Source organism: Rhinopithecus roxellana, chromosome 19 (assembly GCF_007565055.1).
Source record: "Rhinopithecus roxellana isolate Shanxi Qingling chromosome 19, ASM756505v1, whole genome shotgun sequence".
NCBI lineage: Eukaryota > Metazoa > Chordata > Mammalia > Primates > Cercopithecidae > Rhinopithecus > Rhinopithecus roxellana.
Window position 1 is genome coordinate 46,039,437 of NC_044567.1, and position 26,999 is coordinate 46,066,435.

Below are 26,999 nucleotides of genomic sequence, written 5' to 3' on the forward strand. Positions count from 1 at the left end.
GCATGAGCCACCGTGCCCAGCCTCATGTTTGTTCTTTAAAAGCACACAGAGGGCCGGATGTGGTGGCTCACGCCTGTAATCTCAGCACTTTGGGAGGCAGAGGCAGGCAGATCAAGAGCATCCTGGCCAACATGGCGAAACCCTGTCTCTACAAAAATTCAAACATTAGCTAGGTGTGGTGCTGGGTGCTTATAATCCCACCTCCTCAGGAGGCTGAGGCAAGAGAATCACTTGAACCTGGGGGACAGAGGTTGCAGTAAGTGAGATGGCGCCACTGCACTCCAGCCTGAGCGACAGAGCAAGACTCCGTCTCAAAAAAAAAAAAAAAAAAAAAAAAAAAAAAAAAAAAAAAAAATCAATGCAAAAGAGACAAATGACCCAACAGAAAAACAGGCCAAGGACTGTAGGCAGGTGATTGCCAGGAAGAGAAACAGAGGCAAGGAGCTAAGGGCGAATAGGGAGATGGGGAGAGGGAGGAGGAGGAGAGAAGCATGAAGGGGTCAGAGATGGGTCAACCCAGGCAGCACCTGCAGGCACAGTAGCCAGGAGCGAGGTGAGCAGATGGAGGGAAGTCAGGGAGACCCGGGGGAGGGCTGGACGTGGGCGATGCTGGCCAGATGGGTGGCCAGGGTGGGGCTGGGGAAAGATGACCAGGCTGGGTTCTCAGGCCCCGGGCAGCTGGGGCACGGAGGGAGCAGGTCCACATCAAAGGGGTCATGCTACCAGCAGCTGGCAGGGCCCCACCCTTCCCCGCTCAGCCAGGCTTTGCCCTTTGATGTGTTCAGGGGGAGGGGTTCTGGGTCCCCTGGGCTTCCCTGCCAACTCCCCACTCCCCACTGGGCCCTCAGTGCTGCCAGGGCTGGCCCAGCCACCCAGCTTGGGAGGGGGACAGAGTGGAGGGTAGTGGCTTGAGGCTCCCGAAGTGGAGTCAGAACCAGGGAGGAGGTCTCCCAGTTGGTGGAGTAGTGGAGACATAGGCTTGTGTCCCCAGTGCCTATGAGGACAGAGGGGCCTGCCAGGCTATCCCACTCTCAAGCTGGGATAGTCCTGGCCCCGTCAGACCCACTATACAGAGGGGCAAACTGAGGCCCAGAGTGGCCGGGGGAGGTGGTCTTCACGAGGTGCAGCCCACCAGCACCCTCACCCTTCTCTCTCCTGGCTCCTGGGCCCTGCAGGGGGAGAGAGCAAAGTGGGAACAAGGGATGAGAGGCAGACAATGGGTAGCTGGTCCCCCAGCATCCTCCACCCCTCCCCACAGTACTTCTGGCTGTTGGTCCTGTCCCGGGGACTGGTGGGCATCGGTGAGGCCAGCTACTCCACCATCGCCCCCACTATCATTGGCGACCTCTTCACCAAGAACACGCGTACGCTCATGCTGTCCGTCTTCTACTTCGCCATCCCACTGGGCAGGTGAGAGCCGGAGATGCCAGGGGCTGGGTGAGGATCTGGGCAAGGTTCCCTTGGACTTTTGAGTGCTCCCACTCCCTGGGGTTCTGGCCCAGGTGGGCGCCCTCAGAGAACTCAACATGTAGGTGATCAGCCTTTGAGAAATGCCTGGACCTGCTCCCTGGCCAGCTGGCTGGGTGGGGAGGGTGGGCAGCTTGCCTTGCAGACCAGCAGGCACTCCCTGTCCCCAGCCCCTGTCTCTGCTCAGCCTGACGTGTGTCTTTTCTCTGCAGTGGCCTGGGCTACATCACTGGCTCCAGCGTGAAGCAGGCAGCCGGAGACTGGCACTGGGCGTTGCGGGTAAGGCCTACGTCCCTTCCCACGAGGACACTCTTCAGTCCAGACCTCGCCCCAGGGTTGCCCAGAGTTGTATCCCAGGCTAGGACACAGGCTTCCAGGATTCCTCCCCCAGCTGCCTGGACTCTGAAATCCCTGCCCTTCCAGATGAGTCCAGATTGAGGTGTCAGAGCGCTCAGGTGTCCAGATTGAGGTGTCAGAGCCAGACACAGCCCTGCCACCCTCAAGGACCCCAGGCTGAGGGTTGGAATCTCCCGCCCGGGAGTCCCAGGTTGAGAGAATCAAGGATTCTCCCACCACGTCAGGAAATTCCAGGTCCATGGCGGAGCTTCCTGCTTCCAGCCCTGGCACTGTGCTAGGGTAAGGCTGGGACAAGACCTCTGTGTGGGGCCCCAGGATCTGGAGCCACTTCCTGTCTCGCTGGGTTTGGGGCAAGTTACCAAGGCCCCAGGACAGTGCAATCGGAGGAAACAGAGATCCCCAGTCTCTCGGAGGAGCGGAAGCTTAAGACAAAGTGTTTTTTCCTAAAAGCAGGAAGGAAGTGGCCTCCGTGGAATTTCTTAGTGTGGGTGGGGGACAGGTGGGGGGGAGGGCGAGAGGGAGGCGGCAGGCAGAGGAACTCCCCAACCCAGGGGCTCCCAGTCCCGGGGGCATGAGGGAGATTGTTCTGTGGGGCTGGTGAGATGGAATCCAGGCTGCCAGGATGTCACCCTCCCATCCGGAGAGAAGCCTGGGGCTTTGGAAGTTCTGTTCTGGAAAATGGGCTGGACACAGGGAAGATCCAAAAGGGTTTATGAGCCTCTGTGGGGCCTGCATGGGCCCCCCACCAAATGCCAGCCCACCTGATCTGTCAGACCAACATTTCATATCCAGACAGCACCTTCCCAGGGCCCCGCGACTGAGGAACCTACATGGGGAACTTTCTCCAGGAATTATCTCCTCCCTTGAAGTCATCATCCCATCTGGCTATCTACTTATCTCCCATTCGTCTGTCCATCCATCCGTCCGTCCCTCCCTCCCTCTCTCTGTCCATCTCTCCATCCACCTCTTTAGCCATCTCTTCTCCATCCATCCATCCACCGCTCCACTCACCCACCCCTCCTTCTTCCTTCAGTCTGCCCGGCTTCCCTGTACCCTCCCCATTCTGGTCCTGCCCCTGGTCTGGACAGTCCATCTCAAGCCTCCAGTCTCTTGACTGATCTCAGCCCCAGCTTTTCTCAGCAGCCCAGTTAGGAAGACTGGGCAGATACCAGCTCAGCGGGGAGACCCCTAGGGCCTAGAGAAGGCACGCCTTGCCTGAGTCCCTCCTTCTGCAGCAGGGATGAGGCTCACTGGGCCCTGGTGTCTTAACTTCCTGCTCCCTGGCAGGTGTCCCCTGTCCTGGGCATGATCACAGGAACACTCATCCTCATCCTGGTCCCAGCCACTAAAAGGGGCCATGCCGACCAACTCGGGGACCAGCTCAAGACCCGGACCTCATGGCTCCGAGATATGAAGGCCCTGATTCGAAAGTGAGGACCGTGGGAAGGGGTCTGGTGGGAAGAGGGAAGGGTGCTGATGAGAGGGCCTCTCCCTGCAGGGCACCCCACCATCTCTGCTGTCTCAGTGCTAGGAGGGACATTTTGGCCCCTAGAATCTATTATTCCTGCAGCCTGAACCCTCACCCCTGGAGCCTGTAAGACGAGGCATTTGGGGCCTCCTGTTCCCCAGTGCATGGGGCTGCTATGGGGGCTGAAGGAGGTCCCTGAGCTCAGTGTCACTGCCTGGCCTCTCCCCAGCCGCAGCTACGTCTTCTCCTCCCTGGCCACGTCGGCTGTCTCCTTCGCCACAGGGGCCCTGGGCATGTGGATCCCGCTCTACCTGCACCGTGCCCAAGTTGTGCAGAAGACAGCAGAGACGTGCAACAGCCCGCCCTGTGGAGCCAAGGACAGGTGGGGCCCCGTGGGGTGGGCCTGGAGCTGGTGAGGAACCTCGGAAGGGAGAGCCCCTCAGCCTCAGCCCCCTCAACTCATGCCCCACTGTCCTCTGTCCCCACAGTCTCATCTTTGGGGCCATCACCTGCTTTACGGGCTTTCTGGGTGTGGTCACGGGTGCGGGAGCCACACGCTGGTGCCGCCTGAAGACGCAGCGGGCTGACCCACTGGTGTGTGCCGTGGGCATGCTGGGCTCTGCCATCTTCATCTGCCTGATCTTCGTGGCTGCCAAGAGCAGCATCGTAGGGGCCTATGTGAGTGCAGTGGGGGTGGGGGCAAGGGTGCGGGGAAGCTGGACCTGGGCCACAGGAGGGTCTGGAACAGGACATTCAGTCTGACTTGCTGCACTTTCCCTTCCCTCGGGGAGGCTCCTGGTCTCTGGCTGCCCCTGCTCATCCTCAGCCTGGCCACAGCCTGTTCAGGGCCTCTGGGTGCCTCAGGGCCGTGGGGATGGCCTGAAGTCTCTGCTTAGCCCATGAATGGATGTGGGCCTGGGAGGGGTGAGGATTTGTGGGCTCCCTGCCAGCAGCCAGTGTGTAGGGAGCAGGCTGCAGCTGCTGTGGATGGAGGCACCCCTGATGGTGGCTTTGCATTCTCCTGGGCAGATCTGTATCTTCGTCGGGGAGACACTGCTGTTCTCTAACTGGGCCATCACTGCAGACATCCTCATGGTGAGCTAGGCAGGCCGAGGTCACCCTATGCTGTGGATCCAGGCCTCTTAACCTCACAGGGGTGGCTGGGGGGTGCCGGTGAAGGGGTGGGAGAGCTGGTAGGTGGTGGTGGGGAAGGCAGGCCTGCCAGGAATATGAACCCAGAGGCAAGGAGGGGATCAGAGTTTGGGGCCTGCCTCTGGACAGAGCAGAACAGGGTTGGGCAGGCAGGCAGAGCGAGATGCGGGGACCAAGTGGGAGAGGATGTCTGAAGGCTCAGGTTAGTGTCTGGGAGGCTGGCAGTGCCAGGCTGGCACTGAGGTGGTGCTGCCTACCAGCACTCCCCCCACCCCCTGGGTCTGAGCATCCATGGGCTCTGCCCTCCCTGCTCAGCCTGGCTCCCAGGCGTGCCTGCGGCTGGGGCCGGGTGGACAGAGGCTGTCTTCACAGGGCCAACAATGGGCTCTAGACCAGCCAGCCAGGGACAAAGGGCTGTCTGAGTAGCCAGCAGGGCCTTGGGTCCCTGGGTGGGGATGGGAGCACCCTGGGAGGAGCCAGGAGTGGGGCTAGGGATTTGTGGCCATCTGGGGGTGGCAGGGGTGTGACACTTGGTCCCGTGGCCAGGGGAGAGTATCTGGGAGGTGTCAGGGCAGGCTTTGGGGCAAAGAGGAAGGACTCAGCAGTGGACTCTCGGGGTGCTTGGGCTTGGGCACCCCAGCATGGGATAGCCCCAGAGATGAGTCTGCCAGGCACTGCGGCCCCTGCTGGCTCCTGCACTTCAGGAAGCCTGCCTCACCCCACCCCAAGCCTCCCAGCATATCCGCTACCCCCTGGGGTGTCACTCTGTGTCCTCCTGAGTGCATGGGCTGGGGCGGTGGCAGGGGTGTGCCAGGGTCACTGCACAGGCCCAGCATGAAGGGAAGAGTGAGTCTGCAGATCAGGTGCTGTTGGTGCTGGGCAGGACCCCTCCCCTGCCTCCACCACCAGGGAGCCCCTGACAACTGCCGGCAGGGTCAGGGTCCCAGGGATCATGTCACAGTTTATTCGGGGCCACACGTTTCATCAGGCTCAGACCTTTTTCTACCCGCCCCCAACTCCCGCAACAGGAATGCCCCGTGGGTGCTGGCTGCTTGCACACAATGCCCACTGAGGCTGGTGCTCCGAGGAGGCAAGGCAGCCGGAGTTCGGGGCACAGGGGCTGCCTGGGGACCCACAGAGCTGGCTATGCCTATTCTACCTCCACCCCAGCCCCTCCTGACTGACTCTGGCCTGCCCAGCTTTGAAGCAAAGCTCCTGTGGGTCGGGGCCTACTTTGTCTGATGAGGGTCTGGGGCCCACCACCGGCCTGGCATTCAGTGCTGAGGGTGCCCACGGGTGCGAGCAGAGGCTCTTCCAGGCAGGGGCCTGCCTCCCCAGCTCCCGTCCCAGGCCCGTCGAGGCCTCACTTGGTCTTCAGGAAGGGGAAGGAACCAAGATGGGTCTTTAGCTTGTTGGGAGGTGAGGACAAATGGCCATGGCTGGGGTTCGGGTTCCCTCAGGAACATGTGCCTCTCTGGACCTCAGTGTCCCCATGACCCAGGACCAAGGGCAGAAGCCAAGGCACGCCGGTCTCAGGAATGGAGCAGGAGCCACGTCAGGAAGGCGGCGGCATGGCCATTCCTGATGTCTCCAGTACTCCGAGGCTTGGAGGGCTCTGGGCTAATGGCCTCTAGTGACTGGCACCTGCACAACCCCCAAAGTATCCTCCCTTGACCGCATGTAGCTGGGAGGGGAGGGAGGTGAAGATGGTCATTTCTGAGGGGTGTCCTGGGGGCGCAGCAGGTTTGAGGCCAGTGATGCTTTCAGTCTGGGGCAGGCTGCAGTGGTCTGGGTTGGAGGTGTGGAAGGCCCTGGGGCTGAGGGGGTGACTGCAGCTGTGTGTGGGTGGGAGGGGCTCAAGGAGAAGAGGGGGTGACTGGGGGGAGAGGTGTGAAAACCCAGGACAGGAGTGAGTCTGAGGGTGTGGGAGCTTTAGAAGCGCCATGGCCCGGGGCTGGGGCCAGGCGGGTGGGCCTGGCTCCTCTGGCCACTGACCTGCCTGCCTGTTCTGCAGTACGTGGTCATCCCCACCCGGCGGGCCACTGCTGTGGCCTTGCAGAGCTTCACCTCCCACCTGCTGGGGGACGCCGGGAGCCCCTACCTCATTGGCTTTGTGAGTAACCCCGGGGTGGGGCTGGCCTGGGGAGGTTGGGGGGCTTCAGGAGGGCTCTACCCTGACATTCACCCCCAAATCCTCAGATCTCAGACCTAATCCGCCAGAGCACCAAGGACTCTCCGCTCTGGGAGTTCCTGAGCCTGGGCTACGCGCTCATGCTCTGCCCCTTCGTCGTGGTCCTGGGTGGCATGTTCTTCCTCGCCACTGCTCTCTTCTTCCTCAGCGACCGCGCCAAGGCTGAGCAGCAGTGAGTGGGGGTGAGGGAAGGCCTGCTGTGCCTGCTGGGAAGCAGGGACCATGATGGCCCCCATGAGCCCTGCCCGGGGATGGGTGGGGGAGGGTACAGACCTCCCATGCACCGGTGGGTGACCTGGTTGCTGGGGCCCAGCCCCTGGGCCTTCCTGTGCCTCTGGGTCATCCTGGAGCTGTGGGGGGGCCACAGGGGTGGCCGGTGGGTCCAGACTTGGGTTTGGCTGTGGACTTAGTGGTTTTCAAAGCTGGGACCCCCTCCCCTTCCTCTTCCTCTCACTTTCTGACTTTTCTCCTTTCCTCTTTACTCCTGTCTCTCTCTCCTCTCCCCACCCCTGGGCTCTCCCACCTCCCCCTGGGGCTGACGAGGTCCCTGCCCAGCGCCTCCGGTCAGCTGGCCCCCAGGACGCGATGTGCCAGAGCAGTGCCCGGGCCCGGCCCCCGCTGATGCGCCGCCCTGACCCCCGCCCGTCTCTCCCCCAGGGTGAACCAGCTGGTGATGCCGCCCGCATCTGTGAAAGTCTGAGGTGGTGAGTGCAGGCCGGGATGCTCGCGGGGGCTCCCTGCGGAAGGGGGAAGGCCAGGGTGAGGCAACAGGGAGCACTTTTCCTCCGGAGTCCTGCCCCAGCACATCCCACCAACCCCGGGCTTGGTCTCTGAAGATGTTGCCAGAATTTACTGATGGAGCCATGGGTGGGACAGCAGGCTCCTTCTTCCAGTAAATGAGCTCCCCTTTCCTTCCTTCCAAGGGCTGGGTGGGGCCTCACACAGGTCAGGGCCAGGACTGGCCAGGAACTGCCCACTCGGTCCGGACTTCTGTTCTCCCAGATTCTCCTCCATGTACCAGGGCCTGACTCCTTGGACCTTCCCTCTGGGAGCTATAGCTTCCCAGCAGCACCAGACCCAGGGTCACAGCCCCAAGTCCAGGGGAAGGCCTGCGTCTCCAAACAGCAAGAAAAGGGAAGGAGGGAGGGCAGCCGTGGAATGGGCCTCACTAAGCCCCACTTCTGACCTAACACCCCTTTCCCCAGGTGCCATTGGGACAATGAAGAACTCACATTCCCACCTCGTCTGGGAGATGTCCTACAGCGTCCGGGACCGGCTGGGCTGCCCCAAAGCTTTCTGTGTGATCCACGGCTAGGCATCCACCCTCTCTGGCCTGGGCCTGCTGAGTGGCCCTGGCATCAAGAAGAGGCTGTGTCCTCAGTTACCCTGGAAGGATGTGTGTGTTGGAGCCACATGGTTGGACAGATTCCCAGCCCTAGGTTTGGGCTGCAGGGCCCCTGGGGCCAAGGAAGAAGACAGCCCCAAGTGGGTGTCCGGGGAGAGCCTGGCCTGCCACCAGCTTATGTGATCTTGGGCAAGTCCCTGCCCTCCCTAGAACGAAGGGCCAGGGGGCTGGACTTTCCCACACAACTTGCTGGGCAAAGCAGGATCTGCAGCTTTGAACATTCAACAGACCCTGGACCTTACAGAGAGCAGGTGGCCCAGGCCTCAGGGCGGCAGTCCCGGCTTTGAGGCTCACGTGAGGGCCTGGTGTGCAGGGACCACTGCTTCTCAGCTGGGCCTCGGACCTTGGGGGTATTGGACTCAACCTGGCAACTGAAGCTGGGCACCCAAGTCGCTGGGTACTCCCTGGCCTGGCTGGTCTCTCTGGAGGACACTGACTATCTCGGGTTGGCTCCTAGCCTGGAGGTCCCAGATGGGGACTGTTCGGACAAGCTGGCATCACCAGGGGTGAAGGCCCTGGCTGCAGCTGTACACCACCTGTGCCCCCAGGCTCGAGGTCTCTAGGAGGTACACACCAGCCCACCTCTGCAGGGCTCCTCTCCCTGCCACCACCCCCCAAGCCAGGAACCCACTCCCTCCCTGAGGCTGAGCCAAGCCTTTTCCAGGGGCAGGGCCCAGGAGACCATTCCCAGAATCCATGGGGCAGTAGCCAGGGCTCTGGCTGCTGGAGGAAGCAGCTATCCACAGAGCTTCCTGCCCCAGAGCTGAGGCCGAGGCCCCTGGGAGACGCCAGCCCCTACCCGCTGGTATTCCACCAAATGACCCCGGGGGCCAGGCCTTCGATCACCCATGTCCCATCCGTGCACACACCAGGATGCAGCTGCCGCCACCACACCAGCCCCAACCCGCTTTGGGGGAGCTTACCTCCTGCGTCACACACTCCCTGCACATCTGCTGCAATCAAGGTGGTTCTGGTGCGGGGGGCCCTTGTGGCCAACAGGAGACCCCAAGAGCCGGCTTGGACAATGCTCTTCTTGCCCCTTCGTTACTGGCTGGCTGTGGCTTCAGTGGTGTGTAAGCTAGTGGAATACCCACCCACCAAGCACTGGGGTACCCTGGGGGTCTGACAGGAGGATGGGGTGGGGGTGGTATCCCCCAAAGACCAGCCTCCACCCCCACTCCAGCCTCAGCCTCAGCGGGGCCCCAGCGATGTTTTCTTGTTGTACAAGAACCAGGTCCGAGTGTTGCCTCCTCTTCCTTCCGGAAGCCAAACTGCTCCTTTATTTTTTAGGGCTGCTGATTGTGAATCTCAGAGTCTTAAGAGAGAAGCCAAATATATTCCTCTTGTAAATGAAGAAATAAACCTATTTAAATCACCCCCTGGTGGCTCCCTCCCAGCAGAAAGGCCTGGGGGCAGGGGGGTGGCAGGCAGGAGTGATGGTCACCCCCATACCTAGCCTGCAGCCAGTGCATCGACCTGCACCCACCCAGGCGAACACCAGAGCCCTGGACATGGCCCCGGAGCCAAGGTCCCAGCCCAGAACCGGGGGTGGGGAGGTCTCTGCACCCTGGGACCCCTGCAGGAATCCCAGTGCTGTGGAATGGCTTCGGCTGTGCTTGCCTAGGCAGGTGGCAACAGACACCCTCCCCAGTGGCAGAGCCAGTGCCATAGAAGCAGCTTGCCTATTAAATCATGGTTTAAAAAAAAAAAGAGTCTCAGACAGATGGAGGCAGGGGCCGAGGGTGGCCTGTGCCTGTGCTCAGGACTTCCCCGCCTTCCTCAGCTGCGCTTTCTTCTTCTTGGCCCCACTCTGAAGCAAGCTGGGACTCCTGATGACCAAAGACAGCCTTGCCTTTTTCCGCGCCAGTGCAGACCGTGGTGATTTGCCCAAGACCCCCTTTTTGGGAAGAGCCTTCTGAGGCTGCTTTTGGCCTGCAGGTTCCACGGGGGACCTGGGAGCTCCATTCACCTGGGACGGCTTCTGGTTTTTCTTCTGCAGTTCTGGGGATTTGGCAGGGGTGCTGGGGCTCAGGGTGGGGGTTCCAGGGGCTGGACTCTTGGCGGCAGGCGTCCCGTTTGCCTGGGCCGGGACCTTGGCCTTTGTCCTTTTCCTCTTCTTCCTTCCCATGCTGGGGGGCTGGCTCCCGCCGGTGGCTGCAGGCGTGCCATCCTCTGCTAACGTGCCATCCTCTGACTTGCGTTTCTTGCGCTTCTTTGTCTCTGGCAAGAATCCCTTTTTCTTCCGCTTCTTGCTGATGGGGCTCTGGGTGGCACTGGGGACCTCCTTGGCACCCTTCTTTTCCAACTTGGGGCGCCTGAAGGGAAGTGAGCAAGGGAAGAAGGTGCCCAGTGAGGGCAGCAGCCACCGCCACCTGGGTCCTGTGGGGCCCGAGAGGCCTACGGCTCCCGCATCTGAGCATGCGCTTGAGCGAGTACATGTGCAGCAGCGTGAGGGTGTTCCCAGCCCCCGCCCCAGGTATGCGTCCCCCTCCCAGAACCTACTGGACTCCCAGGGTTTTCATGGCCTGCCAGTAGAGGTCGTGTAGGCGGCTGGAGCCGGTGGAGTGTGCCCCCTGCTGTAGGCTCTGCTGCTGCCCCTGCAGCACGCCCAGGAGCACCGTCAGGTCTAAGGTCAGCTTCTGCAGAGGGTGGGAAGGCAGAGCTATGGGCAGGGCCTCTCCCGGGCTCCCAGTCTTCCCACCTTTGCCCTGCTGCTGCCTCACCAGTGACCCCTGCCCCTTTCCGGACCTTAGCCTCTCCTTCTGCCTGTTAAGTCGTCCGTGTCTCTCTCCCAGGGAGGAAACACGCACCCCAGGTGTTGGTTCTCCTCCTTCCCAGAGCCGAAGGCCTGGTCTCAGAGTCTGTGTCCTCCCCTCCAGCAGTGGCCCTAGCCCGCCCACCTCCAAGAGGGCCACTCCCCATCACTCCATCACTACAGGGCTGCCAAAGCCCTTCCCCACCCACCCCTGCCACCTTCCTGCACATCCTGAATGGGTTATTGTTGGAATCCGCTGGCTTCCAGGAGCCCTGCCCTCCCCACTTCCTCACCGTCACCCAGTGTTGTAAGTCCCCGTCCTGGGCCCCGCCTCTGCCTGCCGGCACACCGTTGGCAAGCTCTCCCTCCACAAGGGCTGACTCGCACCGATGCTTAAGACTCCCAAACCCTGCCCTCTGGGCCAGACCAGGGGACCCAGATGGCCACCTCCAGCTGCCTCCTGGCCCTGCCCTCATGGCCACCCACACCCCTGTGCCAGGCCTGGAAACCTGGCTGCCCACCCTGGATGTTCTCCAACCCTTCCACAGTCTCCAGCCCTACCAGCCCCTTCTCAGCTTTCTCAATGGATGTGACAGCACCACACCCTCTCACCCCGCCCTGCAGGAGGAGGACAGGGTGGCACAGTCCCTTCCCAAGCCACTCACCCATCCATGGTTCGGTAACTGCCCAAATGACAATCCAGAGCCCTGGCCCAGGCGTTCCGAAGTTTCCCCACATGACCCCCATCCCCACAGTCCAGCCTGGGCATGGCACTGCTGCCCAGGAGGCCCCGAGGCCCCCAAGAGGAACCCCAACACGATCCCAGACTGGGCTCCTGCCTCACCTCCTGTTTGCAAGTCCTGAAGAGAACGTTGAGCAGCTCCAGGGAGGACAGTGCCTGCTGGTGTTCCGCCTTGGTCTGCGCCTCCCCCAGCACGCGCAGGTTCTAGGGGAGGGTGGCCAGGCTGAGGCACTCTGGAGAGCTGCTCAAAGCCTGTTTCCCAGCCGGGACTAGGGCCCAGAGGCAGGGACCGTCTCCTGGGACAACCCCAGTTCCCCCCACTCCGGACTCGGGCTCCAATCCTCACTTCTCTCCCAGAGATCGGAGAACTCTCTCAGAGAACTGATTCTGAGGGGGTAGGGAAAGGGGCGCCCCCCGGCTGTTACCTCGGTGACCTTTGCTAGGACCTGGCCCATCAGCTGCTTCCACTCGGGGTCCTCAAAGCACGACCTCACCTCCCGCATGGACAGGGTCTTCTGGAGCAGCAGGCAGGCCTATGGTTGGGCAAAGGTGGGTGGCCGGAGCCTCGGCACATTGGGCGCACACAGCTCAGGATGCATGAGGGCTCGGGGGCCTGCCGGGCGCTGCCATGGGCAGTGTGCGAGGCTGCCTGCTGCTCTGGGCTCTGTGGCCACCTGCTCCCATGCCTTCGTGTGCAGGTGGGGACCCCAAGACCTCCCAGCTGGACAGAGGTGGGACCTCAGGTTGGGACAATTCCTGCCCATTACTGGCTTAATGCCATCTTCCTCCAGCCTGCCCCCGACAGCCCTGGCACCTGAGCAGATGCTACCAAGGACGTCCTCTGTGTGGCAGGACGGGCAGCAGTGGCTGCGGGAATGAGGTCGGCCCTGCCCCCTCTGCTCCTCTGTGTTCAAGGTGTGGCAGGGGCCAGGGCATGGCCACCCCCATCAGAGAGCGTGTACCACAGTCAAGCCAGTGGGGCAGGGACGGCTGTGCCCGTGCTCACCAGGGCAGCGCTCTGGGGCCTCACAATATCCAGTCAGAAGAGGGTTAAGCGGGTTAATTCAGACAGGCCCGGGGCTGGGAGCTGGGAAGTCTCTTACCTGATGGCGGGGCCGTACTGGGCCTGTGACATGCTGGACCAGGATGGGGAGAAGGCTCTTACAGAGAAGCTGGTGGGGAGTGACAAGGGCTGTAAGGTGCAGGCTGGGCTGAGCAGGGACCCCGAGTAAGCAGGGCAGGCCCCAACACTCACCGGGTGCCGGGAGAAGAGGCTGAGAAACATGGGAACTGTGAGGGGACTGTTGCGCTTGGTCAGGAAGGAGCTCAGCGCTGATGAGTACACCCGGGTCACCAGGTTCAAGTCCAAGCAGCTGGCAGCCTAGGCCAGGCGAGAGAGGGCTGGGTGAGGCCAGGAGAGGGGTCCTTGGGACGGGACCAGAGCCTGGCCTCCCTCCAGAAGGCTGAGGGTTGGGTCCTGGGAAAGTCCCGGCCTCCCCTCCCTGGCTGTGAAATGCCTGCGGCTGCTCCTGGGCCAGGCCCTGCTCACCTGCGGGCCCGTGGGCATGGCGCTGGGGTCAGTGCCGGCTTTCTGCTTCTCCCGTGTCTCACGCACGCAGCCCTCGGCAGTGTTGCCCTTCAAGACCCGGAGCAGGTAGAGAGAGGCGTTGAAGTGGTAGAGGGCGGTGGGGGAGTCGGGCTGGCGGCCAGCCTGCTGCACCAACCGCTCTACCTGGGCATGCAGTGCCTCTGCGCGCTCACCCAAGTCGTGGCAGTAGCGCCGGGCACGGCACAGGTGGTGCCTGTGGGTGGTGAGGACGAGAGCTGGTCACAACATTCTCGGTCCACCCTGCTCCACCAAGCAGAGGCAGCCTAAGTCCCACTTTACAGGTGGGGAAACAGGCCTAGAAGACAGAGGCGACCCAGGCCACAGAGAAAGGCCCAGGGCCGCCTGCAGGCTGCTTGGAAGCTGTGTGGGCTCAGCGTGCTTGGGTGAGCGGAGCACCCCAGGGGAGAACAGAACAGCTCCCTGGGCGGAGGCTGCACCAAGGGCCACCCACCCGCCTGGGGCACCCCTCCCGCCCACACTTGTCTCTCGTGGGGCCGTGGCCTCCAGGCCTTGTGTAAAGACAGACAAGGGTTCATGTGCTCAGAACCCTATGTGGCCCTGCAGGGCTGGGGACACAATGGGGCAAGAGGCAGGATGGTCAACGAACACTGTCCACGCACACTGGCAGAACTATCTGAGAAGGCGTGGCCTGGGCGGGCCTGGGGCTGTGAAGAATGCACTGCCAGTCACACTCCCCGCCCTCCAGACTATCCATGCAGCGCCCAGGTCCCAGGCCTTCACCTCCCCAGCACCTGAGCTCTGAAGGCAGGTCTACCTGGCACCTGCCTGTCTCCCCCATGCCTGCCCCTGCCTCCAGCACGGCACCTCCCAAACCCTTCTCTGCGCTGCCAGCCATTTCTGAAAAGGGAAACCAGACCCAGACCCTTCCCCACACCAATGTTCTTGCTGATAATGCCTCCACGGCCCCCAGCACCGCTAGGGTCAGGGCCTGCGAGGGTGCAGGGGCCCGTGGCCTCGCTGCTCACCTGACCTTCCAGCTGCGTGTCTGACCGGCTCCCGTCAGGATGCTCTTCCTCCCTTTCTGCCCTGCCCAAGGCCTCCCAGCCTGCCAAACTGTCACCCACGCTACACCTCTGACGACTGGGTTGGGTGTCCCCTGCCACAGGTGCTCTCACTGTCCCCCTCCGACCCCAGCACCGCCCCACTCGAGACTGTCAAGGGTAGGGATGGCCCCCAGCTCCAGGGCACTGCTGGCACTGTGTCGGGAGAATGCGGGGATGAAGCGAGGACTGCGATTCACTGAGTGACGTGTGCCTCTAGGGCTGAGCGGGGAGCCTGCAAGCTGAGGGCCCAGGCTGGAAGCTTGGCTCTCTCCTTCCTGTGCAGATAGCAAGCCTAGAGCTCTGGCCCTCCTGTGCCTGGAGGCTGCCGGCCGCACCTGCCCGCCCTGCCCCACTGTGCTCACGTGAAGATGCGCGCCGTCTTGTGCAGCAGGTCCTGCTCCTGTTTGGAGCTGCTGCTGCGCAGGCTGCGCCGGATGATGCTCAGCAGCGGCTCCAGCAGCTCCAGGACCAGGGCATTCTCAGGCTGCTTGGTCACTAGCACCTCCACCAGGTCCAGCACCTGTGGCCGGCAGGGCAGGTCAGCAACACGGGGGCGGGTGCCTGGGGAGGCGGGGGCCGGTAAACGGGGAGGCAGCGGGGCGCGGTCCGCCCCAGGCTCACCCGGATCTGGAAGTCGCGCCGAAGCGCCTTCTCCTTCTGCAGCTTGTTCTTCTCATCTCGCCGGGCCTGGACACGCAGCTTCTGCTCGGCAAAGAGGCTGGCAAGGCTCTGGTCCAGGGCCATCATGGCCTCGTCCCCCAGCTCCTCCTCATCCTCACTGTCCTCTCCACCCTGAGGGACAGGCCCAGCGGTCAGCCTGGCCTCGGGCGGGCACACAACACAGGGACACCTGAGCCCTTCTCGGCCCCCCGCTCACCAGTGCCTTCCCAGCCTGCAGCACGGACATCAGCTGCTCCCGGAAGCCCTGGTCCACGTCGCCATCGCGCTCCTCCTCCTCGCTCTCCTCCCCCTCACTCTCCTCTTCACTCTCCGAGCTTCTGTTGTCCTTGCCGTCCTCGCTCTTGTCCTGGGTGGTAGGGGCAGGCACATCACACACCTCTCCGACTGTCCCACTCCCTGCTGCCCCCACCCGGCCCACGCTGGCAGCACCTCTGCACCCTTCAGCCGCCGCTCATCAGAATCGTCTGTCACCACCACGTGGTCCTCATCCTCACTGGTCTCGGGGTTCAGCACCTAGGGAGGGGTCCCAGCCGCTGACCCATCTGCGGCCCCCAGCCCTCCCCTCGAGGCCCGGCCCAGCATTGGCCAAAGGCCCCCATTTCCCAGAAGAAAACGGAGCCTAGGAGAGGTGGCCAGGCCAGAGCCTCACCGAGACCTCTCCCACCGGCCGCAGGCTCCCAGCGGGGAGGCGGGGACACGGGAGGCTGGAGCAGCGACCCCGGTGCAGCTCGCTGCTCGGTGAGCCCACGGTCCATTCCCAAAGATCCGAACTCACATCCAGAATTAGCTGCAGGGCACGCGGGGTCAGGTGGGAGCAGATGTGGCCAAACACGCTCCGGGCCATCTGGCGCATGAGGTGGCTGGGCTGGGCCAACAGGGCCAGCAGGATCTCCACCAGCACCTCTACCCATGGGGGCTCCTGGGGGTCTGCAAGAGGGAGGGGTTGAGCCCGGGCAGGGGACCACTGGCCCCGCTGCACCACTCCAGCCCCTCTCGTGACCAAGGACCCACCGATGGCCTTGGTGCGGCTCCGGCGGGGCTTCTCTCCCAGGCTCTTCCTGATGCAGGTCTGGATGTCGCCCAGCAGGTCACAGCTCTCTGCAGGGGACTGTGGGCAGGACAGGACACACACTGGGGCCAGGCCCTGTCCCTAGCCCTTCTAAGCCAGGCGAGGGGCTGGCCAAATGGGAGCAGTGGCATCAGAAGCCTTCAACACCCCAACCCCTGGCCCGCCCTAGCCAGTCACCCCTACAATCCAGGATGGAAGCCTCCAGCTGGACCCCAGGACACCCCGAAAGCTGAGGGCTTTTTTTTTTGAGATGGGGTCTTGCTCTATTGCCCAGGCTGGAGTGCAGTGGTGTGATCACCACAACCCCCGCCTCCCGGGTTCAAGTGATTCTCCTGCCTCAGCCTCCCAAGTAGCTGGGATTACAGGCATGTGCCACCCCGCCCGGCTAATTTTTATATTTTGGGGTTTCACCATGTTGGCCAGGCTGGTCTTGAACTCCTAACTTCGCAATCCACTCGCCTCCACCTCCCAAAGTCCTAGGATTACAGGCGTGAGCCACCACGCCTGGCTAGTTAAGGGCCTTTTTACACCTAATATGCAGTTACGGGATCCAAAAGCCTGCAGGGGACAAGGCGTCCAACTCCTGCTCTGACACTCGAGAGAGGCAGAGCCTGACAAGGATGGTCAGGGTCCCAGAGAAGCCAGCAAGCCCCAGCCCCCAGTTCATAATTCTAGATTATTCCCTCCATGCTTGGCTTGGCATGAGAGACTGAATTGAAAGTCATTCGTTTTAACTAATTACGTTGAACTCATCTGACTGCGGATAACCCTGGACTCGAGTGAGGAGGTGTGGTGTGCGCATGTGCATGTGCAGTAGGCACTCTTGAAAACCGTGTGATCTTTGGCACCTAAAAGACAGACGTGCCCCTCATAATGCAGTGGGCAGTTTGAACATTCAGGCCAGGGTGGGACAAAGCAGCCCAAAGCCCCTGTCATTGCTCTCCGGCTCCCAGGCTGTGTGCCCAGGCAGGGCCCTGTCCTTCTCTGGGCTGCGCCTTTTTATTTTTTTCTAAGACAGAATCTTGCTCTGTCACCCAGGCTGGAGTGCGGTGGCGCCATCTCAGTTCACTGCAACCTATGCCTCCCAGGTTCAAGCAATTCTCCCGCCTCACCCTCCCGAGTAGCTGGGATTACAGGCACCTGCTACCACGCCCGGCTAATTTTTGTAATTACCCGCCTCGGCCTCCCAAAGTGCTGGGATTACAGGTGTAAGCCACCACACCCAGCCAGAGCTGCACATTTTATCTAAAGGTCCGACACAGCAAACTGCAGCCTCCTCTGTCCAAGTCAAGTTCAGAGACCCCAAGGTTGAGGACAGGCTGCACATGTCTCCCAGAATCACCAGGATTCTGCTGCTATCAAAGGCCTGACGCCAAGAATCAGAAGGGGCATCGTGGCCAACCTTTCCCCAAACAGCTCATCCACATGCTGGGCTCAGAATAACCAAAGCTGGCAAGTAAGACAACCACAGTCAAGTGGCCAGACGGGAGCGAGTGAGAGACCCACCTACTCAGGCTACAGAAGACGCGAAACAGCCCCGGGAAGAGCCTCCTATGTTATGAGAAGAAAACTCTCAAAAGAAATCAGGGTACTAAGCCTCGAATGTGGTCAGGGCTTCCTGATGGGAAGAACCGAGAGGGAGACTCCGTGGTTCTAGAGAGCCCGTCGCCAGAAAGTGTTCCCACAGCTGGGGGTACAGGGCAAGTGACTTTGCCTCTGAGTCAGAGTCTCAGTTTCTCCACGTCGAACATGGAGAGGAGGTGGCCGCCTCAAAGCTGTGGGGATGACAAGAGATCCTGCGTGGAGAGCCTAGGACACCGGCTAATGCCGCTAAATGGCCAGAGGGAGGTTTCCCCCTGTGACGAGGCTGGCTTCAAACACCTCCCAACTTAACTCCCCCAGAGCCTTTCCTGGCCACCCCCACAGCCCTCAGGCCTCTCATTAGGGGGCCCATTGCGCCACAGAACCCCAGGCTCACGGCCCCTCCCTCCCAGGCCCCGGTACCTTGAGAAGGTGGATGCCCACGAGGAGCAGAAGGTGCTGGAAGGCAGCAGCCCTGGCCTCTGAGGAGTGGGCCTCCAGCTCCTTCAGAGTCTGCAGCATCCTGTGGGGAGACAGGCGGATTCCCAGGCTCCTGCGCCAGACTCCAGCGTCCTGCCCATCCCCTGGAAATCCCGCGTGCTCACCGGTCCCAGGCCTGGCGCTGCTGCGCACTGAAGGGTGTCACGGTGGTCACGTTGTGGCTGTGATTCAACAGCAGGTCTGCGAACTGCACCAGGTGGTAGGTCCAGGGCTGCCCACCCCGAGTCTGGTCCGGTGCCTGCTTCAACTGCGTGCTGAGGGTCTGCAGCAGACTGGGCGAGGGGTGGGGCTTGGGGTCACCAGACCGGACAAGTGAATGTAGCTGCCTCCCTCCGCCCTCCCCAGGGCTCAGTCTCCCACCTCTACAGGACCTACTAGAACTCCTGAGACCTCTGCTGTTGTTCCCAGCTTGGGGGACCTGGAGGGAGCAGGCGCCCTCAAGGCCTTCCCATCCTCGGGCCTCTCCTGGGCTGCCCAAGACTCACCTGAAGAAGGCACTGCTGGCAGCCTCTCGGGCCTGGCTTTCCAAAGGGAAGGAGAATGGCTGCTTTGTCTCGGGGATCTGGGATGTGGGCTTCTTCGTGACAAAGAATGCGTGGAACAAACAAAACCTAAGGAGGGTGGGAGAGCGGCCGTCACCATTCACTGCCATTGGTTTTACAGGCTCCCCTCCTTGGATGGCACCCCCGAGCGTACAAGGCCAGGAGGAGGAGGGGGAGCCCTTCTGCTCTGGGTACAGCCCTCAGGGGCCTGACAGGCAAGGCTGGAGGGGGCTGGGCTAGGATGGGAAGGGGCCGTTTCTCTGGTCTGGATCCCCAGCTGAACGCGGCTTAACCCAAGCTGGAGAGAGAGAATCAGTGCCCCTCCCAAGAAACCAAGCGATGGGAGGCTGTGTGGTCATGGCCAAGTCACATCACTGCTCCCACAGACACGGGGCCGGTGCAGCCCCCTCTTGCAACCGTGAATGTTGAGGGTGACATGAACACCCGGCTCTGCACAGGCACAGACGAGGCAGGTGTGGGCAGAGGCGTCCCTGACAGCTCCCACGTGCAAAAGCTGCCTGCAGGGCGCGCAGAGCACACCTGAACCTTTTAGGCCCTTGCAGCTGGGATGCCTCCTGGGCCCCTTCCCTTCACGGGTTCCTAAGGAATTCCCAAGTCCCCTTGCGCCTGTTCCCCACTGATGACTCAACCCAAAGGCTTCTGGCTCCAGGGGATGCAAACTAGGATGAGTTAAGGGGCCCCATTCCTTGGCCACACGCCCATGGGAAGCTGGGGCTCCAGCACATCTCGTACGTACCTGGCTACCTGTGCAGTCAAGGCCTCCTCCATCTCCAGGTGCAGGCTGTCCACGATGCTCACCAATCGAAAGATGATCCATTTCCTCAGCCGGGACACAGCTCGCTCAGGCCTAGCAGGGCAGGAGGTGAGGTCATGAGAGCCACTTAGAACTGGCAAAAACAGGCTGGGACCAGTGGCTCACACCTACAATCCCAGTACTTTGGGAGGCCAAGGCAGGTGGATCACTTGAGGTCAGGAGTTCGAGACCAGCCTGGCCAACACGGTGAAACCCCGTCTCTACTAAAAATAGAAAAATGAGCTGGGTGTGGTGGCGGGTGCCTGTAGTCCCAGCTACCGGAGGCTGCGGCAGAGAATCACTTGATCACTTGAACCTGGGAGGCAGAAATTGCAGTGAGCTGAGATCACATGCCACTGCATTCCAGCTTGGGCCACACAGTGAGACTCTGTCTCAAAAGAACTGGCAAAAACAGGACATTCCTTTGCCTGATCTCAGGAATCCAAGATCTCCCCATCCCAATCACCAGTGTGCGACCACACAAGCAAACTGAAGCCTCACATGAGAGCTAAGGCTCTTCCCCTCTCTCCTTTCACAGTTTAGAGCCAGGACACTGTGGAGGGAGGGCTCGGGTTGCTGGGCTCTGCAGGCCTAGGAAGCTAACTCCTAAATTAGGGGTCCTTCCCCAAGGTCCACTCACACGTGGAGTGACGCATCCTGGGCTTTCTTCTGGTTGTTGGTGCTGAAGTCAACCAAGGAGTCCAGGTCTGGCTGGAGAAACATGTCCCGCAGCCAGGCCACATAGCCCTGCAGGGCCAGAGGGCTCAGGAACCGCACGACCCGCCAGAAAGTAGGCGCGACAGGGAGGCCTTGGTTGGTGACGGATGAGAAGGCCACTAGCACGGCCAGCTGCCGCTCAGGGTCATCCTGGCACCCCTCTAGGAAGGTGCCCACGTAATCCTCCATCTCTGGGGCAAACTTGAACTGCTTTGGGAGCTGCAAGAAGTTAAGCATGGAGCTGAGCCCACCAGCCCAGAGGGCAGGCAGTCAATAACCCAACAGCCCACCAGGCTTGCACCCGCTACGGGTTAAACCAAGGCCCGGAAACCTTGCATCGTACACAGCTAGGCTGAGCCTGAACTTGCAACAGTTCCCTGTCACCCCAGTGCTTCTGTCTGGCGTCAAGGGCTCTCTGGGTCTGACTGCCCCAGCTTCACCACCTCCGGCCCCAGAAGGCCCCTTTATCTGCCTTGCTGGATGGGGATGGTCTGTTTTCCTGGCTTGACGCAGGGCAGAGTGGTAGTTGAGGTGAGACTGACCGGGGTTCAAAGGCCATGCTGCTAATTCCATGCCATGTTCGGTTTTGGTCATCTTCGGGACCAAAAACCAGCACCTCATGCGCTTCCTCAGCGCCAGGACCCCCACACCCCGCGTTTTTGTGTGGCAGCTTAGCATTTTAGCAACCCTTTGCAGTCGACCAATATTATCATTGTGTAGGTGAATAAAGTGAGACACAAAAACACCTAGAAGGAACTTCTCAGGGTCAGAGGCTCCCAGTGGGTAATGTCTGGCTTTACGGCCCAAGCTGTTTTCAGTTTTTTAGAATTGTGCCCCCCACAAAGTGTGGTGCCACGATCAGGGCTCACTGCAGCCTCAAAATCCTGGGTTCAAGGGATCCTCCCACCTCAGCTTCCCGAGTAACTGGGATTCCAGGTGTGCACCACCGTCCAACCCAAACTCTTAACCACTGCCTGATACTTCAAGTCTGCCCCCTCACCCAGAATGACAGCTCTCTGAAACTTGTTGCAAATGAGCTGGTGAGAACAGTGAACCCAGTAGCACTTACTGGGCACCAGGCTCACTGGTGCCCAAACACTGTCATGACGACTGTTCTCATCACTGCAGCATGGGTTGGAGCGGAGGAGGGCTGAACAGCCCACTGGCTATCCACGCCCATGAGGGGCCTGACCCTATCAAAACCGTCAGAAGGAAGCCGGGCGTGGCGGCTCACGTCTGTCATCCCAGCACTTTGGGAGGCCGAGGCGAGTGGATCACCTAAGGTCAGGAGTTCAAGACCAGCCTGGCCAACATGGCAAAACCCCGTCTCTACCGAAAATACAAAAATTAGCTGGGCGTGGTAGTGGGCATCTGTAATCCCAGCTACTCAGGAGGCTGTCAGGAGAAACGCTTGAACCTGGGAGGCAGAGGTTGCAGTGAGCCCAGATCACACCACTGCACTCCAGCATGGCCGACAAGAGCGAAACTCCAACTCAAAAAATCAAATCTGTCCGAGGGGAAGGGGTTCAGGCAGCTCACTAACCAGACGGAGGGGACACCCGTGGCCAAGCGCCCGAGGTGCCCTGCTCCCCTTCTTGGCAAGGAGAGCTCCCTGTCTAGCCTTTCTGGCAGTGTCGAGCTGCACGGGCGTTACCCACCTTCGCAGTGCACACGTGCTCCCCATAATGGCGGATCACGTCTCCCCGCAACACCAGCTGCAGCTGCTCCTTGGTCAGCAGGGGCAGGGCTGCGCCCAGCAGGCGGAAACACAGGTAGCTAAGGGGGTGCGGGACAGAGCCTGGTCAGAGCCCTTGGGACCCCTGGCGGGGACCTCAGGACTGGTGGCCCAGACCCACTTCACAGACAGGGAAGGTGGCCGAGAGAGGACACGCCCCGCAAGCACCTGGCTGGCCAGAACTGCATCTTCAGCAACCCTTGTTCCACCACCTCCTTCCAGAACTGTGGGAACTTGTCTTCCTTGAGCGCTAGGCGGAGCAGGTCCAGAGCAATGGCGGGCAGCTTGCGGTCCTTCTTCACGGAGGAGGCAGCCATCTTCAGCACGTTCACCAGCCTGCGGAGAGCAAGGGACTGAGAGAACACTCGCCTCACGGGCAAGGGCCAGGGTGCCAAGAGCAGCCGGGACACCCCCAGGCCACATGGCAAATCTGGGCCTGGCCAGATGCAGCCCCACAGCCCCAGGGAGGGCAAATCCGCCCACCTCCGTCACACCTGGGAACATTCTCATTCGAGAATAGGTTCACGGATCCCACCAGCTTCTTGAGCTTGGAGGGCACCTTCTGCTGGGCCAGGAGGAAGAGCTCCAGCTGTTCGGGGGAGCTGAGTATTGTATTCAAGTCGGCTTTAAGGACCTCTGGCAGGATCTCCTGCAATGTAGCCACTGAGACCTAAGGATGGAGAGATAAGAAATTGTGGCTTCCTCTGCGTGGTGAGCCCGGGTGGCTCCTGTTCTACCTGCCAGGCTCCTGACACAGGGCCACCTGGTGAGGCACCAGAGTCATCAGAGGGTATTTGCTAACAAAACTCAAATTCCCGGGCAGCTGGGTTTTTGACAAGCATCCCACTGATGCTAACTGGCCCGGAGGTAGCTGCTTTTTTCTTTTTTTTTTTTTTTTTGCGACAGAGTCTTGCTTTGCCGCCCAGGCTGAGTGCAGTGGTGTGATCTTGGCTCACTGCAACCTCCTCCTCCCAGGTTCAAGCAATTCTCTTGCCTCAGCTGGGATTAAAGGTGTGCACCATCACACCGAGCTAATTCTTGTATTTTTAGTAGAGATGGGATTTCACCATGTTGGCCAGGCTGGTCTCGAACTCCTGACCTCAAGTGATCTGCCCACCTTGGCCTCCCAAAGTTCTGCGATTACAGGCATGGTCAGGGCTACCCTTTTAATTATTCCTTTTTTTTTTTTGGTATTTCAGAGGACTAGCTCATTTCATACACAAGGAGCCCTGGGTGGAGAGCTGGGATTCAAATTCAGGTCCTTCTGGCTCTGAGGTCAAGACTGCACAGAAAGCCCTGGCCTGGGACCTGCCAGCCCCTGCCTTTCTCTTCAGTGGCAAAAGGGCCTAGGTGCTACCTTCTCAAGTCGGGAGGTGGAGGCCCACAAGGGGCCAGCCTTGACCAGGATAACAAGGCAAACGTTTTCTATATTCGCGACGTGCCAGGCACAGTTCTAGAGTTGCACTGCCCAATACAGTAGTCACAGCCACACAGGGCTGCTGAGCGCTTCAAAGGTGGCCAATCTGAACAGGGATGTGCCTAAGTGTAAAATACATACTGGATTTTGGAGACGACCTGACAAAAAGTGTGTAATAGGCCGGGCGCGGTGGCTCAAGCCTGTAATCCCAGCACTTTGGAAGGCCGAGACGGGCGGATCACGAGGTCAGGAGATCGAGACCATCCTGGCTAACACGGTGAAACCCTGTCTCTACTAAAATACAAAAAAAATTAGCCGGGCGAGGTGGCGGGAGCCTGTAGTCCCAGCTACTCGGGAGGCTGAGGCAGGAGAATGGCGTGAACCTGGGAGGCGGAGCTTGCAGTGAGCTGAGATCCGGCCACTGCACTCCAGCCTGGGTGACAGAGTGAGACTCTGTCTCAAAAAAAAAAACGCGTGTAAGATACCTCAACAGTTTAGACCAATGCATATTTCAATAATATTTTAGATATACCAGACGAAGTAAAATGTTACTAAATGACACCTGTTTCTTTTTACCTTTTCGACAGTCACTGAAACACTTCAAATTATATATCTCTGTATTTCTATGGAACAGTGCTGTTCCAGATTTTCATTCAAGCCCCCTTGATGTCTCTGTAACGGGAAGTGTTGGCCGAGCCCACACAGCTGGTGAGCTCATACCTCGGAGAGGATGTCCACCAGGGCCTTCCGGGGCTGCTCCTGCAAGTGGTTTTGGTATTGGGCCAGGGCCTGCAGCAGTTTCACCGACTTCATTAGTGCCTCCTGGTCCTGGTCCCCACAGAAGGACAGAGGGTATGAGCAGGGCACACTACTGTCCCCTACCCATTCCAAGCCAGCCCACATTCCCCCAGTCCCTCCAAAGTTCTTACCTTCACCAGCCGGCCTGACTGAAAGAGGGCGAGTACTCCGAACAGGTTTGCAAAGAGAGCAGGTCTCAGCATTGTCTAGAGAAGGATTCCAGGCACAGGCATGAGGGACCCTGGGACTCCCTGTTTCCCAAGCCTCCCACCCCTGGAGCTGCTGACGTCCCCAGATCCACTCTTACCTTCTTCACCTGATGCAGGTCATATTTTTCTTGTATCTGCTGCAGGATGCTGCACAAGGGGAGGTCTTCAAAAGACTGTAACAGCTGCCAGCAGTTGTGTGGCAGGAGGAAGAGGGGTTCAGGAGAGTGGCCCAGCTACATCTTCACAAACCTTAACCTCCTTTCCCCTTTCAACTTCTCCCAAGAAGCCTCAGGTCCCTAGTCCCACCCCAAGGACGCCTCTGGAGCTGCTCACATGGAACCAAATCTCATTCCCCTGCTCTGTCTCCACCAGGGCTTCTGAAAGTACTTTATGAGATGAAGTCTCGCTGTCGCCCAGGCTGGAGTGCAGTGGTGCGATCTCGGTTCACTGCAACCTCCACCTCCTGGGTTCAAGCAATTCTGTTTCAGCCTCCTGAGTAGCTGGGATTACAGACACCCACCACTACGCCCAGCTAATTTTTGTTTTTTTTTCTTTTTTTTTTTTTTTGAGATGGAGTGTTGCCCTGTCGCCCAGGCTGGAGTACGGTGGCGTGATCTGGGCTCACTGCAGCCTCTGCCTCCTGGGTTCCAGTGATTCTGCTACCTCAGCCTCCTGGATAGCTGGGCTTACAGGCGCCCGCCACCACGTCCAGCTAATTTTTGTATTTGTAGTAGAGACGGGGCTTCACCATGTTGGCCAGGCTGGTCTTGTACTCCTGACCTCAGGTGATCCGCTCACCTCGGCCTCCCAAAGTGCTGAGATTACAAGCATGAGCCACAATGCCCAGCACAAAAGTACCTTCTATAGCCCCTAGATTGCTCGTCTGAAATTCTCCGCCACTCAGTCTTCTCTCCACACCTGGTCTGAGCTCCCCTCAGGCTGATCCTGCAGGCCTGGGTCTTTATTGCTCTTCCCCTTGTCAAGGTTCCTCAGAGAGTGGTCTACTGCAATCAGCTGAATGCCTTTGCAGGCCTAAGGGAGCCCACCCAGCGCGCACCGCTCCCAGCAAGCGTACCTAAGCGGCCGGGCAACCCAAGCACCAAAGAGAAAACCTGGCCAGGCCTTGCTCACACTTTCTCCACCTTCATGTGAGGTAGACCTCCCTCAGGTTGGCCTCCAATCAACTCTGCCACTCCCTACCTCTCTCTCGGGCTGCCCCTCCGCCGCAGCTGACGCACCACACCTGCCCTCCTCACACCCCACCGTTGACCTGGATGGCTGGGATCCTGCCAGGAGCACCACCTCACCTGTGCCAGGGCCAAACTGTAGCAAGGCCGGGCTGTTTCTCGCGCAACCCCGAGTCCCGTGATTAGGCGCTTCAGGGCATATTTCATCTCGGACCCCTGCAGAACCAAGCGCACCCTCGTGTTCAATGGTGAAACAAGGTGCACGCCCCCGCGCACCTTGGCATCCAGGTTCGCGACCACGTGCCCCCCGTCCCAAATCCCTGGCCCGCCGCCGCTTCCTTGCCGGGATATGCGCGGCCCCTGCCCCAGACCCCGCCACTCCACCTTCGGCCTGCCGCGCAGATACTCCAGCAGCTTCTCCGTGGCCGCAAGTCGCGTCTCCTGCTCAGGCTTCGCAATGTCCCAGAAGAAGTCTAAGAACTCGCGGCTGTGCTTCAATAGGCCATGGCGGTCGGCAGGCCGGGCGCCACTCTGCGTCGCCTCTCCAGGAGACATCCGCTCGGCGAGTTCCCTGCTCCCCATCTCCGCCACACTCACCGAAACACAAAACACGTGTGCCCCGGGCCCAGCAGCTTCCAGGTCAGGGCATGGCGCATGCGCACCGGTAGTGTCGGCGCGGAGGCGGAAGAACCTGGAGGGGCGGGGGAACCAATAGGGGCGGGGCCGGGCCGATGCCCCCCCAGGAAGGCGGGGCAGGGGCGGGGCCAGGGAAAGCCGCATTTCCGCCTTAGCTCTGAGCGGAAGTACCTAGCTGAGCGGCGCCGGTCTTTCCCCGCCTTCTGCTCACACCCGTAGTTCCCTGGCGGCTGTGACATGTACCCCTTTGGAGCCCCGTGGGGGCATTTCTGAGGGCCCATCTCGGAAACAAACCGAGGTGTAGCACATCGAGCCGCCTCGTCCCAGATCGGCCCCTGCGCTCCGAACGTTGAGCCATTCAACAATTACTGGGCTCCTGCTGCGTTCCGTGCTAGGCGATTGGAACAAAGCCGCTGCTCTCGTGGAGGAACACGGAGCCAAATGCATTAAAAAGAAGCATAATTATGAAGAGAATTAGAAATGCAATTCTAATTGCAGAAGGAGCTTTTTAAACGCTGGAACGTGAATACATCACCCGTTAAAAACACAGCTAATTACTATTAAATAGGGTCTACAATAATGATTTGAGGGATTAGTCAAGGGAGGCCTCTGTGAGGAAGGGTGGCATTTGGGATGAGAGCTGAGTGACAAGAAGGGCCCCCCTTCCCCGCACTCCTGCAAGGATCTAAGGGGATGAAATCCCAAGCCTTGCGACTTAACAAAGGTCCAGGGCTGGAGGGGCTGAGGCTGGCCAGAAGCAAGCTTGCATGAGCCCCGGGCTAGGATTTCATTCTGAGGGTGATGGGAAATCACTGGTGAGTTTAATGCAGGGTCAGGCCTGGATCCGATTTACATGTTAACAAGATGATGCTGGCTGCTGTGTGGGGGATGGACTGTAGGTC

The 26,999-nt window shown here is 60.3% G+C and overlaps 2 protein-coding genes across 8 annotated transcripts in view; one reads left to right on the plus strand and one right to left on the minus strand.

Moving 5' to 3' along the window:
* SPNS2 (sphingolipid transporter 2) overlaps nt 1–9,415 on the plus strand; it is a 40,376-nt gene extending 30,961 nt beyond the window's left edge. For 2 of the 5 annotated variants that reach the window (XM_030922936.1, XM_030922934.1), the window contains 9 exons: nt 1,259–1,410; nt 1,680–1,746; nt 3,112–3,254; nt 3,522–3,674; nt 3,781–3,970; nt 4,322–4,387; nt 6,459–6,557; nt 6,644–6,807; nt 7,179–7,313. In XM_030922936.1, coding sequence (XP_030778796.1) covers nt 1,259–1,410; nt 1,680–1,746; nt 3,112–3,254; nt 3,522–3,674; nt 3,781–3,970; nt 4,322–4,387; nt 6,459–6,557; nt 6,644–6,807; nt 7,179–7,257 — 1,113 coding nt within the window. In that variant the 3' untranslated portion in view covers nt 7,258–7,313. Of the gene's footprint in view, nt 1–1,258; nt 1,411–1,679; nt 1,747–3,111; nt 3,255–3,521; nt 3,675–3,780; nt 3,971–4,321; nt 4,388–6,458; nt 6,558–6,643; nt 6,818–7,178; nt 7,340–7,840 lie in introns of those variants that run through there. The other 3 variants (XR_004054941.1, XM_010382180.2, XM_030922935.1) reach the window with 3 other exon arrangements.
* On the minus strand, nt 9,284–26,103 carry MYBBP1A (MYB binding protein 1a). 3 transcript variants are annotated; one of them, XM_010382183.2, is made up of 26 exons: nt 25,846–26,103; nt 25,582–25,677; nt 24,373–24,456; nt 24,197–24,271; nt 23,988–24,095; nt 22,345–22,520; nt 22,019–22,186; nt 21,774–21,891; nt 20,039–20,334; nt 19,342–19,452; nt 18,528–18,653; nt 18,147–18,314; nt 17,965–18,064; nt 15,903–15,999; nt 15,667–15,818; nt 15,321–15,404; nt 15,088–15,237; nt 14,832–14,912; nt 14,573–14,730; nt 13,087–13,339; nt 12,793–12,918; nt 12,641–12,709; nt 11,963–12,070; nt 11,640–11,741; nt 10,543–10,679; nt 9,284–10,355 (listed from the first exon to the last, which is right to left on the minus strand). In XM_010382183.2, the coding sequence occupies exons 1-26, from the start codon at nt 26,041–26,043 to the stop codon at nt 9,800–9,802; spliced, it is 3,897 nt and encodes a 1,298-aa protein (XP_010380485.1). In that variant the 5' UTR covers nt 26,044–26,103; the 3' UTR covers nt 9,284–9,799. The 3 variants fall into 3 exon arrangements, with proteins under 3 accessions (XP_010380485.1, XP_010380484.1, XP_030778793.1); XM_010382182.2 differs by having other exon boundaries at nt 14,832–15,002; XM_030922933.1 differs by lacking the exons at nt 23,988–24,095; nt 24,197–24,271; nt 24,373–24,456; nt 25,582–25,677; nt 25,846–26,103 and having other exon boundaries at nt 14,832–15,002; nt 22,334–22,470.
* Nucleotides 26,104–26,999: the final 896 nt, after the last annotated feature.

Excerpts from the sequence above, each read along its gene's own strand:
- MYBBP1A (XM_010382182.2), bottom strand. The coding sequence starts at position 26,043 with ATGGGGAGCAGGGAACTCGCCGAGCGGATGTCTCCTGGAGAGGCGACG. Across the intron at positions 15,238-15,320 it reads GGCGGCTGAAGGGTGCAGAG|GACAAGAGCGAGGACGGCAA; the intron begins GTGCTGCCAGCG and ends CCTACCACCCAG. Across the intron at positions 13,340-14,572 it reads AAGACGGCGCGCATCTTCAC|GCACCACCTGTGCCGTGCCC; the intron begins GTGAGCACAGTG and ends CACCACCCACAG.